The 17,321-nt window shown below is 37.7% G+C and overlaps 1 protein-coding gene across 2 annotated transcripts in view; it reads left to right on the forward strand.

The window, feature by feature from the left end:
* The first annotated feature begins 1,568 nt into the window (after positions 1 to 1,568).
* LOC146327277 (LIM and calponin homology domains-containing protein 1-like) overlaps positions 1,569 to 17,321 on the forward strand; it is a 152,817-nt gene continuing 137,064 nt past the window's right edge. The window contains exons 1-2 of one of the 2 annotated variants that reach the window (XM_084719805.1): positions 1,569 to 1,704; positions 1,815 to 2,127. In XM_084719805.1, coding sequence (XP_084575931.1) covers positions 2,026 to 2,127 — 102 coding nt within the window. In that variant the 5' untranslated portion in view covers positions 1,569 to 1,704; positions 1,815 to 2,025. The remainder of the gene's footprint in view (positions 1,705 to 1,814; positions 2,128 to 17,321) is intronic. The other variant, XM_084719804.1, reaches the window with a different exon arrangement.

Raw genomic sequence — 17,321 nt, forward strand, 5'->3', positions numbered from 1 at the left:
TTTGAAACAGTTTGAATTTTGGTCTATTTATTTTGTTTTGAAGACCGTCCAAAACCTCACGTTGAATTAGAATTATGATTAAGGAAGTGATATGAGGATAATATATTTAATAGTATAATTTTGTTAATTGCCTTATTATGATCAGTGACTGAGGGTCAGAGTTTTGAGTGTCTCTGATCTAAATCAGTGAACTCTCTGCTCTCTTGAGTTGCCCCATATAGTGAAATTGGGTGTAGGATCCCTGGTGAGTTGCTGCCCTCATTGGCTGGTGGCGGAGCGGCGCTGCTCTGTGTATTTTTGGCCACTGGAGCGAAATCACACTGCGGTGTGCACGTCCAGTCAGTCCAGCTCATGGTCCAGCTGCGTCAAGACAGCCAGATTACTACTGGAAACAGAGCGATGTAGCTACCAAAATAAAAGTTTAAATGGCTAGAGTAACGGAAACCAATGAAAAATATGCAGTTCTAAGCTACCTAACAGGTGGCATCCTAAGTTAAAGTAGACGATAACATAGTGGTGGTTCTCTTGCATTAAAAACTTCCCTAATATAGCTAACATAAGTCAAGCACACTCAAAATATACATCACAGAAAATAACAACAAAAAAATAAATTAATTAATAAATTCACATTCATTCACAACCATTCATGATATTGGGTTAACCTAGCAGCAGCAGTTATGAGGTGCTGTCTTTTTAATGTAGCCAAACCAGGCCAAGAGTACCTGGCTGCAGGTTTTTGTTATCAATTTTCGACGCTTCTCACTGTTTTGGTCATCCAAAGATTTAGTGGGCCTTTGAAATTAAAAGTTTGCTATCATGTTCACTTGTTATCATTGATCTCATTTTAGTCTTCATATCATTGAGTCCATTATTTTGAGTTAATGTTTTCTTTGCTTATAAAAATAACATTTCCGCTTACCTTTGTTGTTCTTTGTTTGTTACGTTTGCACCGCCTAGCTCTAAACAAGTGTTCACTGTCGGTTGCAACTTTACAGTTGTGTGCAGCCATTTGAATAGTTATCAGCCTTGTCTAGAAGGTAACCCTAGAGCCACGAAAAATCTCGCGAGAGTGATAATTTTAGCCCGAACCGTGATTTTTCCCTAACCATAAGCAAGTGTTTTTTGTCTCTAGACAAGCTACCTCAACTTTAACCACGGCGTTGTCACATTATAAAACATAATAAGTTAGTACAATATGCACAAAAAGAAACAAAGCGTACAAATCTCGCGAGTGTTTCGCAAATCATCATCATTTCAGGTGGAGAAAGGGATGTGGGCGTACGTTAAGTTAGTCAGGTGTTCTGAGAGAGATAACGTTGAATAATTATTTGCTACATGTAAAAATTTTGATAAGTCAACACTACAGGAACTGTAGGACTGTTAATGGTTGCGCGTGAAACCCTGAAATGAGACAAGCTAACGCCAACACATTAGGCTAGCTTGCAAATGAATTGCTAACGTTAACTGTTAAGCTAACGCTATGCCTTATGTTATGTCTGTCTTGGCTTATTCAACCTTGTAGTTTTGAAGTTGTGACTAAATAAATTACTCTTAATTGCACACTGTTACCCTCCTGTTCCCGTGACATTAACGTCAACTTTTCAGTTGTACAAGCCAACCTAACTTAAACTAATCACAATAGTTATCAGTGAGATGGCGTAGCATAACGTTATATCAACGTTTTGAAAATGGTGCATTTAAAAGGTGAGTTAGCAAAGGTGACTGTGTCGCACTTAAAGCTTTTATTTTGAGTCGTCAAACCGGATGCCATGTGAGTGTGTCTGGTTGACTTGACTATGCTCGTCTGCCCACAGACTCCAACAGGAGCGATACCGGAGAGCAGGAGCTGGTTCGTTCGCCTCGCCGGTGCTGCTGCTGCTGCTGCAACACCTACAACCGACGGAGGAGAACGGGCTGACCGACACGGTTACGACTAATTTTGGTGGAATAACGCGGCACTGAGCTGCTTTTACATCTTTTTTTTTTACAAGCTTTAATACTTGGGAGAGCAGAGCCTCCTCGCCAATGGCAAGTCCGGTTGCAGACATAGGACCGTCTCATCAGCATCACCCTGTGACCGAGTCGGCCGCAGACTCCGCGTTTCAGGAGGCGCAGAAATGGATAGAGGTGAGTACAAACATAGAGTCCAAATACTGTATTAACTCCTCAGCACTTTGCTTCCCCTTCCCGCAGGTGTTTTGTTGTCATTGTGTGGCCTTAGTTACAGGTTTGCAGCCTGCATATGCAGCCACTTCTCATTTTAACGGCAGTTTGATTTTATTGCTTCGTCACCTGTTGAAAGGTGACTCAAACTACAATAATTTGACTCAGATTCTTACGAAAAATACTAATTATACTCCTATGAAGTTGCTGTGGTGTTTTACAGTGTGTATATCGCTCAGCAATGAATTTGTCCCGCACATGTTAAATCTATAGGTATTTTAATCTTCTGCAATATAACATGATCAGAACAGATAGTGAGATAACAATTACCGTATTACCCTTAAAATAGAAACAGGCATTTTAACCTCTAATTACGCAGCCTTAGTACAATTATATCGTAATATCCCAAATAGGATGATGCACATATTTGCGCTGGACCCTCCTAAATGTTGCAGCAGGCTGTCAGTTGTTTTTGGTGAGGGCCATTGTACAGTAGCTGTGGCTGCTGTGGGGCCTGGTGCGTGTTTGGCTGAAAACAATGAATGCATCATGTGGAATGGATTTTTGCCTCATTGCGAGCCTGGTGAACAATAATCACACAAACGAGGTTTTGTTCTGGGAGAATTTCAATCACGACACTTGCCTGCCCCCATTGCATTTGACTTTGTCATCCTGCAGTGGGCCGTCCTCTTGTCAGCCTTCAAAACACTGATGACTGGCTGATTATCTGTTGCATGTTTGTAGGAATGCAGTCTCAGCTCTGCAGATTTACATAAAGGCTGAAAAATCTGATCTGAAGCCCACTGTGGCACGAATTGTTTCAATGAAGTGAATGATTCAGTGTGGCAGGGGTGTTGGTAAGGATTATAGGGCCCCTGCACAGAAGGGGAATCGGGCCCCTCATCCACCATTTAAAAAAAGAAAAAAGGTTGACAGTAGAGCTGATTTGTTAATTGAAAGAAACAATTATGATGTTCAGTTATTCATTTAAGTAATTTTCAAGAGCATGTCAATAGATCTCTGGTAATATCTTCTCCAAGGTAAATATTTACTTGTTTTCTTAGAATTGTCAGTTAGAATTGAATACCATTAGTGTTAAATTTTGTCTGGCCTGTAGAAAATGTGATGGCAAATGATTTGCTGAGAGAATAATCATCAGTCTTGCTACATTTCCCTCTTGTTCCCGCTTTTCTCGGTTAACATGAATGTTATTCTTCTTATCCTTTTATTTATTTTTATTTTTTTTATAATTTTCTACCAAAATCAATTTAGAGCAGGACTGAATGATTTAGAAAAAATAACCTAATTGCATATATATAATTTGCAATATTAGAGGGAGTGGTGATTATATATATATATATATGTATATATATATATATATATATATATATATGTATATATATATATATGTATGTATATATGTATATATATATATATATATATATATATATATATATATATATATATATATATATATATATATGTATATATATATATATTTATATATATATATACACACACACATATACACACACATATATATATATATGTGTATATATATATATATATATATATATATATATAGCATCATTCTCATTTTCATTGGAAAACATGTTTAGATTATTATGGTGTGATTTCTGCTGGGATCTGTATCACACAAAGATGCTTTCTAAAGTCTGTAGACTGTGATGGGCCAGGACATCTGTGCAACATGACAGTATTCAGTTTAAAATGGTATTTTGGCACACATTTTGCCTTTAACAAATATTGTGACTTCTGCGATTTGAAAATTGAAGTAGGTCATGTTGTGATTTTAATAAAATTTTGATTAGTTCTTCAGCTATAATTCAGAGAACATAACAGTTTTAAAAACAAGTATTAAAGGAGCAATATGTCATCATTGCACATGCAAAAATGAGTACTGCGGTCCAAATGCTGTGGTTGTAATCCTGTTTAGTATACGATGTTTCCTCCTGCCCTTTCCTCCTCGGACATGGCAGAGATGGGCAGGCTGCAGGAGCTCCGCGGGAGCACAGGATGCATACAAGCTCATAAACTGACCATAAAAGGCAAGTTGTTAATGAAAAGTTAAGCCCGTTATCCTGAATATAAAAGCCCACTGGTCTTAAATAACAGAATTAGGATGATGAGTTAAGTGACTGCCTGTCTTGCTACCTGCCAAAGTCCATTAACATTTTGCTCAGTTTAGCAGTTATAAACATCTACACCTTCGACAAAATGATTAATGACTCCTAATGACACTTAAACAGCTACTTGCTCGTTTGGCGAAAAGTCAGTGTTAATTTGAACTCTGATTAATGTGAAATGGAGGCACAAAAGTTATTCCGGTGGTAATTTTATGATTTATTACAGTAAATATGTTACAGATTTCCTCTTTAAGTAGAAAGATAATAGATGCTTTAGTGTACCAACATTACTGTAATTTAAATGCTGTTGCATTTTTAACAGCTGTCTTTGTAGTTCGATGCAGCTTTATATACTATGTTCCCAGTGCTTAACTGTTATTAACACTGTACATTGAATGTTGAATGTGAATGCTTTGTAACCTATCAAGGCATATTTTCTGAGAAGCATCAATGTATTGTAGTATTATCTGTTACCAATATCTGATGTGAACTTTAAAAAAGCAAAATTTTATTACTCCAGTACTATTGGTATTGATGACATCAGTAGACAGTTAGATATTTGATAGATCCCATGTGTATCACTTCATTTATAGCCTCTGAAAGTTTGGCTTGAAATCCTAAAAAAGGTAAAATTCAGATTTTGTCAGAGGAGTCTGGAGGGGTGTAACAGCTTCAGTTCCCTGTTGTTGTGTTGACTCAGACTCAGAGGCAGATTAAGCAGGAGCTGTGTGGTTTTGTTGCATCCTTTTGGTGGGACAGTCAACATGGATTATTTTATGATTGGTTTCTGGAATTAATTGCATATTTTTTCATAAGAAATGGCCAAGCATAACCACAGCCAATTCAAACCTAATATCAGGAAAGTGTACAAAAAATTGCACACAAAAATGACAATATTTTGGAATTTAGATTAAAACTAATTTCTCATTATTTTTAGATGCTTACAATTACTTACATAAGACCCTAATGTAGATAGTTAGAAGGCTGTTGTGGATTTGGCTTTTCACTGGCTTTAAATAAAAGATTAACAGCAGAATTAAGACACAACTATTTACTTGAAAACAGGTATGTCTAACAAGTTTTTCCCTGTGTAGCACCTGCACTTAGACTCTTAGTAATTCCAGTGTGGATAGTAGTAGTATTGGCTTAGCCATATTGTTGCATCTGTGCATATTTATTTAATCATTATCATCAGCTGCCATACTTTATTTGTATAGATCAGACTTTTATATAATTTGTAGTGTTAAACACTAGTGTATTAATCAGTCAGATTTCTCATTGCTGCAACTTGACTGGCTGCCTCTGTATTACCAAGAAGACTGAAACACTAAAGTGACACTTTAAAGAGTGTATAAGACATGGCACTATAGTTTGACACTAGTAGTTTTTTTGATGTTTTTAACTTTGAATATCTTACTAACAACCTGGTATGTATTTCTTTGCAGTTATTACCATGCTGCGTTTAAACCAGTCTAAATGTATAACATCTCAGAGTAGTAATGAAAAATGACAGCTCTGCTTTAAGAGTGTCAGGCGCCATTACAGGCCTACTTAGCAGCACCATACTCCTTGGAGGCACATATCAAATCTTTAAAAAGCCACTACTGACCTAGAATCTTGGAGGCAGATCAGGGCTGAGCGCTGAAAAGGTGGGAGTGAACTAACACAAATCCCGTGTTGTTGTTCCTCTATCACTCTTCTCCCATGGGGACCGGTTTCATTACCCATACACACCTGGTGACAGTCCTTCGGTCACCTCAGGGAACCAGAGACAGGTCACTGGTTCCTGAATGAATACAGCAGCACAAAGACTCAGTCAGCATCCCAGCAGCCAACATTTGACTGCTTATAATCAACTGCTGTCATAGATCATTTCAGGACTTGAGGCTAGAGGTTATAACACCAGGTCCCCTGCTTGTATTGTATTGTCAGTGGCAAAATGTGCAAAGAAACTTGAGCCTCACAGCTTTGTTTTGTGCTGTTCACCATACATCCTTGTTTGAAGGAAAAAAAAAACTTTAGAATGTCTCTGCCTTCTTTTGTCCTCTTGGTTCTTTCCATTTTAGGTTCGCTGTCAATAATTGTAACTCTTTATGTTATGTTTAAGACCTTAAGGTGCATTATTGAATTCTTGGTTGAGGAGGCATATATCTTAATCTTATGACTTTCCAACAGTGTGTCATTTTTTAACAATGGCCGCCCATGTTACAAGAAAACAGTCACATAACACAGACATGTCTTGCAGGGGCATGTTTCATCACTTCCTCGTGCTATTTTAGGACATGTTCACATACAGCATGTTTGGTGTGTGTTTTTTTAATAACCTGAAGCAGTTACTCATTAATTTTGGTTTGTTTTGGCATGTGAGAATGATTTGAACTGCTGTGCACTCGCAAACCATGCAGCTGTTGATGTTGAAACTGCTGTTGAAAACCAGATTTATGCTTCGCTGTCAGCATGTTCTGGTCGTCCCACCATAGTTGCATCTATAGAAGAAAGTGATTTATAGTTCTGATTACACCCTGTAGATTGCTGCAGCACCACTAACAAGAAATGGACTTCTACTGCATTATCAGCCTGTGCCATACATTTATTACACACATAGAGTATTTCTTTGATGATGTTGTGATATAGGGTGATGTTAGAACTTTTTGCACCGTAAATTCTTTAGTTATACAGCTAGATCTAAATGTTTTTTTTTTTTCTAGGAATTGAAAAGGACACTGTTGCCATGCAATTACAAAAAGGTTAATATGTTTATGTTCTCATTTTGAAATGGCTCTGCTAGATGATACTGAGAGTCTTAAACTTTCATGTTTTCTTCACTATCAATTTCTACCATCACTGTGAACATGAGAAGCTGCAGCTGACCGATCACAGTTGTGGTTTCCATGCGGTGTTGCCATAGCCCCGACACATGGCACATACATTTTTGAGAGTGTGCAAGCCACAATCAGATATTAAAGATAATTTTCCACTAGTTCTTTGATTGGGAGAGATAAGTTTGTTCTTTCAAAGCAACCCTTATTGCCCCCTTAAAATGACAAAATAGTCCTTTCAAATTTGTCACCATGGGAACTGAGCTCAGACAAATAAAAACCAGTGGCCTTGTCTGTAAAAATCCCGACACCTTGATGAAGCATTCACACCTGCACTCATTACTTCCTTGCCCGCCGCTTCCTCTCACCATCTCGTCAGTAACGCTGTCCCTAATGACGGTGTTTAGGCTCCTCTGAACTTCAGAAGAGACTGGCTGGTCCTTTGATGAGGGTGGAAACCTTCAGTTGGTGTGGCTGATTGATTTGTGTCTGAGCCACAGGGTGTTTGCATGAACAGAAACACAATGAAATGATCTGACTGCTTCTTTTCCCGAGTGCATATCTTAGTGGTTTGATGAATTGTCTATTTTTTCTGAATGGTGGTTGAGCACTGTTTTGTCCTGTTGGCAAAATCTTAGGAAAGCATAACTGTAAGGGGATAACTTGATAATTAGAGTTGCGTAATTTCATCACTTGTCTTGATTAAAGGCATTTCTGTAGGAAATTAACATGAAGATTATACACTGGAACAAATGGAGAAAGTTTAAATTATGTAACTGAAAACTTAGAAAGAAAAATGAACCCAGTTTGGCATATGGAATATAATAAGATATCTTGTCAGTTTCAAACAAAGCCAAGTATGAGAGATTAACTCACTGAAGTATTTTATATTGGTTGCTTTTCCTTTGAAAGTCAATCATGCTTGGTAAAAGCAGACAGCATGGAATAATAAATGAACTCTGTATAGACTGGCACTAAGCCGTGTTGCAAAAAAGCCGTCTTGTACAACTAAGAACACACTACATGATTTAAAGTCTGCTTAAAATTAAAACTTGACATGACAGCTGATTCTGCACTTGTATCTGAACAAAAGGGCAGGTCATCTTGCACCGTGTCTGCACATTAACTTGTAGTTTGCAGCTGCAATTTATTTGAATTTTCTTTCCTGCAGCCACAGCAAGGGGTGTCGCAATTTTAACATTAATCAAAAACTGATTGAAATGAGCTTTCGATTTCAATAATCAAATCCAAAGAACGGCGACTTCTTGGAGAGTCCAACATGTGTCTGAAGAAACAAAACAACGCTTCAAAGACAACACAGTGTAGCTTATAGGCTGTTATATCACAGTTGACACCATATAGATAATCTTTTTAAAGAATAATTTGAAAATGTAAATGACACTTGTCAGGGCTCAAAAGCAATGATGTGTTGATACTTATAAATGCGGACTTGGTAGTCTAACAATGACATAGCAATTAGTGCTAAAAAACCAAAACATTCACATCAAAACTTGAATCATAACCTTGAAATTGAAAGTCTAATTGAATTGTGGATTTGGAGAATCGTAACACCCCTAGCCATAATTTTAATTTTACATTTTTATATTTTAAAAAGAAGTTCATATAACCTATAGTTTATGCACACTGGAGGGTAAGAAAGGTTCAGATGTAGCTAGTTAGCTAAGATGAATGATGTCATATTCGAGAGCTCTCACTCAGTGTCTTGTTTTGTCTGACCAATACCCAAAGATATTCAGCTTACAGTAATATATAACAAAGAAAAGCAGCAAATTCTTACATTTGAGATGCTGGAACTTTTTTTTTTCCTATATATGTCTGATAAACTTCGAGACAGTCATTATCAAAATTGTTGCCGATTTGTTTTCCTGTGCCATCATATCTACAGAAACCAGGTATTAAATGTGTGATGCTTTGTCTTTTAATAGTCTGTTCATGTTTCAAGCTTTGTGCCGTGGTTCCTGCAGAAAAGTGTCAGAATTAGATTGTCATAAAAATAAAAGTGGTCGGCGTTCTTTGCATACTGCAATATCCTCATGCTTATTAGTGTGATTTCCTTTTTATTTTATGTGAAAAATGACAGTTTAATTGTCTGAAGATGGTGCTCAGGCTGCTTAATATAGCTGCGTTATGTGGCAAAAATGTATTCTGTAAATATTTTTTCTTGGCAACATGTCTTTTTTCCAGAGCTTGTGTCTGAACTTGTTCAGTGTCTCTTCCCTACTAGTTCTGTAGCATTAGTTCTCATTCTGTCTAACTCTGAACCCCCACCTCCTTCTGTCCAAGTCATGGCATGTTTAGGGGACTGTGAATAATACAATGTTCCATTGTGGCATATCTGAAAGCCAAAGTGATACAATCTACAAGTCAATGGCTGATATCATTCCAGTGTTATCACTGTACTCAAACAACAACAATCATATCACTGACTGATCCATGTTATTGGTTTATGTGTATATATTGTGACTGGAGATTTAATCGTCATTCTCCTATTCTTAGTATGCACACACAGTTTTATCTTTGGACTCAGGACACCAGTGTTTTTCGTACGTGTGCATTGTTTTAATGTGTATGTAGAAGTTGCCACAAAAAGTTCTGGTACTTGTTCTCTTAAGTTACAACTGAATTGGAACAGCATAGCCTATTTTGCAAAAAATAAATCTTGTAGTTAGTTGACTGCAAAGGGGCAATGAAAACAGAGGCTGTGTTAGACTGTCTTGTTTTAATAACTATACCATAATTTCTAATATACAGAACAAACTTAAAGATTCTGCATGCATTAGGGCATGGACAGGAAAAAGATGAACAAACTGTGCGGTCACTTGTCATGTCAACAGTGGAGGTCTGCTGCTGACAGGTGGCTGATAAACATAATGTCAGCCGCTCTCTTGTCCTTCATCCTCCATCTTATCAGTGCTTCTTTTTTCACCTCCTTTATCAACCACATCATAATTTCAGTGTTGCCAACTTGGCAGCTTTCCTTCTAGACTTAGCAACATTTCACTCTTGACAAGTTCTTCTAATAAGTGATCAGCATCAAATATAGCAACTTACTCAGCCCATCAGGGAAAATATTCAAATATATTATAATTAAATACATTTCCATGTGTGTGCTGGGGTCTCTCCCTCTCTGTGCAGTGTGCAGGTGGTCAGTTTTAGCCTGTGGGGGAGGCAGGTTATGAGCTTCTCTCTCACTCTTTCCCTCCAGATGTTTGAGAATGTAAATAATTTATTGATCTTCTCCCTTCTTTCGTGGATTTTTTAAACTTGAAACATATGATGTCCCCGTTGAGAGTTTGTAATTATTTGGCTAAAGATTTCTATATCTGTCTTTTATATAACTTAAGGTGACCTCTCCTTTGTTGCAACCACTTGTTGCAGTAGATCATTCTCAGTGTTTTAATCTGTCAAAATGACAGATGTCCTGGAGATTTTTCTCATTGTAAAAAAAAAAATAATGATGGAAAACATTTGGTTAACACAACCTCTGAATGGAAGACATCCAATAAAAAAGTAGACTACACTGCCAAACAAACAGGTTTCTATCAATCACTACACAAACATAAGTGAAATATTGACAGTAAAGACCAACCTAATCCAGCTGGAATGAGATGGAGTAAATCGGGTTAAAGTGTCATGTGGGAAAAGGCTTGTTGACAGCTCCCGGTGTTTGCTACGGAATCTTTGAGTTAAGGAGAATGGAAACGATGAACCAAGCCAAGCAAATGGGGAAAAGAGGGTAATAGTTGCCAAATAGTTTTTAACACTAATTATGATCCTCACGCTTTGTAAGAACACATCTCCTTTTCATTTTTCCACAAACCCAGTTTGGTTTAAGATCCATTACTGTCATTTGAATAGTGTTTGTTCTGTGTGTCAACAACATACCACTGGATCACAGTTTTGCGATTGGATCAGATTTGATTGAAATACTGATTTAGTGCTGTGTGTGTGGAAGAAAAAAGTCAGAGGCTGTTGTTATAGCTGAGCCAAGTTTTCAGAGTGAAAGAAATAACTGACATCCATCATGTTTTGCCTCCTTTATTAAAATGAAAGAGAATCTGAGTCAATGTGGAGAGATGTCAGATATGATAGATGGATGTTTACCAGTTTTCCAGATTTGGGTGAGGTGTTTCAGCTTCCTACCTGCACTATAACATTTAATATTTTGAATCTGCACTAGTGAGGACTGTTTTCCTTGCTGGATGTCATAACAGCAACACAGAATGAGAATTGCAATGCAGCACACCTCTGTTTTTGGCCCCGGGCTGTTTTGGGAAGCCAGCACCATGTGCTTAGAAAGATCTTTTATTTCCTCCCGAATTCATCCATGATGTCATACCCAGTTTAGGGGCATTGTCAGTTTTTCCTGCAGAATAGACTGATGTGTTAAATGCTCAGCTTTCTTGTCAGTTTTTGTCAAAGTCCATGAGATTCACTGCTATGACTGCAAGCCATGGAAAAATGTTATTTTAGACGGAAGGATCTGTCAGAGTGTTTATGTCCCCTTTATCACTTACCTTAATGCTCCGATGAGCTGGAAATACATGGTCTACCAACACCCCCAGCTTTAACAATGAGCTTAAAGTATACATTTAAGTGCATTATTACAGGATGAGAATTAAGTTGAAACATGGACATGAGTAATTTCAGCTGACCAAGTTTTTCATTTGATCTCTTTGCATTCATAGCTATGTTTACGACATCTGCTGTTTGTCTGTTTATAGTCAAATTTAAGTGCAGTCATACAACAGTATTTAAAGAATTTGGACAGAAAAGACAGAATAGAATAAATTTAAAGAATAAATAAAAAAATTTGGGGTGGGGAAAAAAATATTGTATTGATACACTGACACCAAGTATTCAAGTCAAGTCAATTTTTATTTATATCACCCAATATCGCAAATCACAATTTGTCTCAGGGGGCTTTACAATCTGTACAGTGTGTGACTTCCTGTAGATCCCTGAAAGAGTAAGAAAAACTCCCCAAATGGAAATGAAATTTTTAGATGGGGATTAGATTTTTGTGATGAGGTCAGCAGATGTCACGTCAGCAGGACTGGTGGGTTTTTATGACAGCATTGGCTGGTTTGTCTCCTTGACAATCCCATTTTGCTGCTGTAAAAATGATGGAAGTGAGATAAACTGACTGAAAACAAAAACAAAAATACAGGAAAGACAAAACCTATTTGGAAATGTGGTTCTCAGTGATCTGATATTTTATATATTTTCATGTATTTTCAATTATGCATTTTTATCATTCAATTTTTTTGTAATATTTTGATAAAAACTATATGTTTTTAACTGAATTAATTTCTCTCTCTCTCTTTTTTTTTTATTCTGTCAGTCTTCTGCATACCACTAGGAGAAGCTTCCATACCACCAGTGGTACATGTACCACAGTTTGAGAGTCTAGGACTTAAGTATTGTGATAATTGCAAATTGCAAAATAGCTGGAGATTAATTAAATAGTTGATTGACAATTGATTAACTGTTGCAGCTCTAATTCACACCCCCACTAAAAATGGTGTTTACAATATAGGGGTTGGAATTTAAAGCTATAGACTGATGATTTTATGGATACCTCAGGGGAGAGTGTGGGTAATCAAACACTACGTTTATCCTTATTCAGTAAGTGTTATTAGCCACAGTTATAGCAGTTAGCCATTTATTTATGTTGCCTAAATTAAAGCATCCAAAGCGTAATTGATTGAGCAAGTCCCAAGATAACCATTGATGTTCTGCTCAGCTGAGCTACAGCTGATTCGAGTGCAGTACAGAATTGGCTGCTGTAGTTTTGACAGTTTGATTGACATTCCATGTATGCAAGTACATAAATCAGCAGGACACAGCATCAGTTACTCACACAAATGAGAAATCCCTGAAAGTAAGATGCTAATCACTAATCCTGTGGTTATGATCTCCTTAATCTCAGCAGAAGCCTTCTGTCCTCCCCCAGTAAAGCAGGGAAAAGAACTGGCATGTTGACATAGTAGCATTAGTGAAAGAGCAAGAAGCTGTTTAAGATTAGCATTTTTATGGTTCTGTCAATACACTTTTGTCTTCTGGTATGTCAGCCACCTAATACAACTGTTATTTTTTTTTTATTCTTGCAGGACTATTTCAATGACTGCTATGTGAGGCATCTTATGTCCACAGTGTGTTAGATATGTCCAGATGCTTTCATGTATGTACTATAATTCAGCAGATTTGGACAGTTTATGCAAAGGATGTCATGCCATACGAACACAAATCCACATACTAAGACAATAATGCAGTTGTCAGCAAAAGCCAGTCTGACTCCAGATGGTTCTTTATGAACACACGCAAGTTTGGGGTGAGAGGTGATCATGTGGTGGATTACCAAAGTAGATGGGAGATTAACCCCCTCCTTACCACTATGTGTGCATGTTTGTACATTTGTGTTCATGCAGCCACTGAGGCAACACGAATCAACTCAAGGTTATTCCACATTCTGTCGTTTCTGGAAATCCACAATAACAGTTTGGCAAATAATCACCACAGTTGCCTGGTTTTCTAATTTTCTGGAAGCTGATCTTGAATGCAACATCACTGATCATCAGCCATTCTGGTGTTCATGTGTGTCCTACGGCTGCTGGTAATGCCCTTCATCTCAAGGAGCTTTTAAATAAGGCAGTGGATTTGTTGGCTGCTGTTCACGTTCAATAAGAGCAAAGTGGATATTAGAGGGCTATACCTGCCAAAGTAGTCGCACATAAGAATCGAAGTCTTCTGAAAGAGGCATGAAAAGAAAGGCCTAATGGCTCGACTTATCTAGTAAAATCCACAGGCACTTCATTTAACAAGCAAATATATTCAAATAGAGTAGGGTACTGAACAAGGTGAAAGCAACTTAACCAGTTAGGTTGATGACAACATATCATAAACAACAGTGTCCTTACAAAATTGGTATTTTTACTCCCTGTACCCTGTCATAGTCAGTATAGCTTGTTTTTTAGAATAGGAGTCATTCATTATCTGTAGCTGCTTATCCTTAAAGGGTTGTAGAGGGATAAGAGCCTGTCCCAGCTGACACTGGGCCAGGAGTGGGGTACACGCTGGACACTGCCAGTTCATCACAGGGCTGACACATAGAGACAAACAACCATTCACACTCCCATTCACACCTACAGGCAATTTAGTGTCACCAGTTAACCTAACCTGCATATCTCTGGACTGTGAGAGGAAGCCAGAGCAGGCAGCTATTAGTGGAGAAAAAATACATAGACCTTCAAGAAAGAGGCTGTTTTGTTTTTCTAATATATTAAATTGTTCAAAAAGAATGATGAGATTTACTATTGCTAAACCACGACTCAATAATAGCAGATTGCCTGCTTGCTAGGGGCAAATAAAATGCCATGTTGGGCAAGTAAATCTGGCAACTCACTTGTTTGACATGGCAGTGGTAGAAAAAGAGTTAAACAAGTTTTATAATCAATTAATAGTTTAAGTAATTTGTCATGAAAAATAGCAAAAAAAATGCTGTTTTTTCACTTTTTTTTGTTTATTATGATATGAAATGGAACGTCTTTGGATTTTGACTAAATAAGACATTTGCAGACATCACGTTAAACTGTAATGGACATTTTTCATAATTTTCCTGACATTTCAGCCCTAGATGAAACATGACATTTGATTTTAGCTTTGCTGTTATTTAATAACCACTAATAAAACAGTTTGTACAGGGGCAAGTAAGTATTGACTTTGGGCAAGTAGATTTCTGACACATTTGCCCAACTGGGCAGAAAAAAGCCAAAAACAAACGTTAACATTAAGCTCTGCAGATTTCTTTTATGTTACAACTTTAAGTAGATTTATGACTGGGGTATACTCAATCAGATCTACTTTTTATGATGTTGTTTAACCACGTCTGAAATCAAAAGTCTTAAATGTTGTATCAAATGCAGAGTGAAAAGCTGATCTATCACAATGAACTAGGGGTGCAACGGGTCAAAAAACTCACAGTTCGGAGCGTACCACAGTTTTGAGTCACGGTTCGGATCATTTTTCGGATCAGCAAAAAAGAGGCAGGATTAGGGTTAAATTATTTTAAAAATGCACTTCTATTTGATCTTTGTCTGTAATTATCACCATAGTTATGTAATGTAATAATAATAATGATAATAGTAATGATAATGGTAATAATATTAAAAACTTCAAACTTATACAGTGCTGTACTATGTATATACTATACACATATTAGATCATTATACACTGTACAGTATAATACACAACTACGCTCTGTAGTCTGGCTCAATGTCCCGCCTACAGCAGCACATCTGATTGGTTAGAAGTCATAATCAATCAGCAGACACACTGTGTCACAGACGGGGTGAGACAGAGCTGCACCGGTGAGCAGAGAGGAGCTGTGTAGAAGTTAAGACAGCTGATATCACCAAAGTTTCAATGAACATCACAGTTTTATGATCCGTTTCTTTGGTGATAGCAGAGTTACATCAATGAAAAAAGTTATGGTCTGGATTTCACTCAAGGCGATGTGACAGCTTTTAAATCAGTCGCTCTTCACAGAGATGCGCTGCACACAGCAGCATCTGTCCTGTCTTTTCACTGCAACTCTGCATTGAGATTTCTGGTATTATAACTTATACAAAAGTAACAGTGACAGTAAAACCACGATGCTCACATGTAGTCCGCGGATCACATACGTGTCGAACCGTAGAGGGCGATCCGTATGGAACACGGTTCAGCTGCAATCTGTTGCACCCCTACAATGTACAGAAATGATCACAGACCCCCAGTCCAGTGTTGGAAAGGTGTTGGGAGAGGTGCTTTCTTAAAGCTATTCAAGCAGTTCTGATGGAGTGTACTTGCTCCATTAAGGCCTGCATGAAGCTGATTCTTGTGCCACTCAATGCCAAAATCAGTAATTAAATGAAAAAAGCTGAAGAAGAATGTCTTCCCAAGTATTACTAAATAACCATTTAGTCTTTTGATACAGTAGTGACCTGTCCACTCTGTCTCTCTCCAGATGCTATAGGAGAGCCCTTTGTCCACTGCGACCCTGAATTTGCCATGCAGTATAGAAAATGTCTTGGCTGATAAATGGATGGATTATAAAACAGGCATCAAGAGCACCTCACCTAGAATATCAGCTGCTCCGTCTGTCCCTTTGACTTTCTGGCTTTGTGTAGTGCTCTGTGTGTGTCTGTTTGTGCCTGATGTTGCAGGTCTGCGTGTGACAAGGTGAACATATTCATCTTGTTCAGCTGTCAGGTCTGTGTGTTCATGCATCAAAAGAGAAAAAGAGCTTTCAAGGAGGAGAGAGTAAGGAAGCCCGGCGCTCAAACTGCAGTGCGACACACACACACACACACGCACACACACACACACACAAAATAAGCACTAATGTGAAGGAGATACAACCGGCTGTGTGCCAGGGCAGCAGCACAGCCACTCTCTGCGGAGAAGCTGTTAACAATTGTTGTTACTTGCCATAGTATCCAGTGCACCTAATGCTCAGTCTGAACAGAAACATAACTGACAGCGTGTTGTGAGGAGTGGGAAGTTTGGCATTGTAAAGGAAATTTCAAGCATGTACAGAATACCTTCATCCAAAACGATTTATAACCAGAATAGAACTGGCCTTAATTTTGTCACTGTAAATGTTTTATTGTGGGTGTGTCCAACTGTTCAACTGGGTGTTGACGACATTTAGGTCAGACTTTCTGCACTCTGATTAAAAAAATATGAACACAAACCTAGTGTAATGATGAGACATTCAAGGGGAAAATAAAACCTAATGAGCCGGAGAAACGTTCCCTCTGTTGGTCTCTGCACTAACCGCAGCTGCTTCAATTAAGACATTGCCATTAATAATTTTTTAAAAGAAAAACAAAACCACTCCAAGGCACTCTTGAAGCAGAATTTATTATACAGTGTTGTTGCAGTGTGCTGCGCTACTTCCTCATGAAAGCCACAGGATGTCCGAAAAGCCCTAGAGTTGTTTTCAGTTAATAATTTTCCTTTGAACTAACTACAAAATGTAGTTTTATTTTATAGACCCTGCTTTCTTTTTCATTTTAGCAACAGCCACAAACCAAAGATAACCTTGAAACAGACACAAAAACTCTGTATAAGGCTTCTCTGATCTGTCATCTTTAAAGTCATCAAGCTGATCTTCAGTTCAACTCCT

This window comes from Lutjanus erythropterus, chromosome 5 (genome assembly GCF_056507025.1).
Source record: "Lutjanus erythropterus isolate fLutEry1 chromosome 5, fLutEry1.hap2, whole genome shotgun sequence".
NCBI lineage: Eukaryota > Metazoa > Chordata > Actinopteri > Lutjaniformes > Lutjanidae > Lutjanus > Lutjanus erythropterus.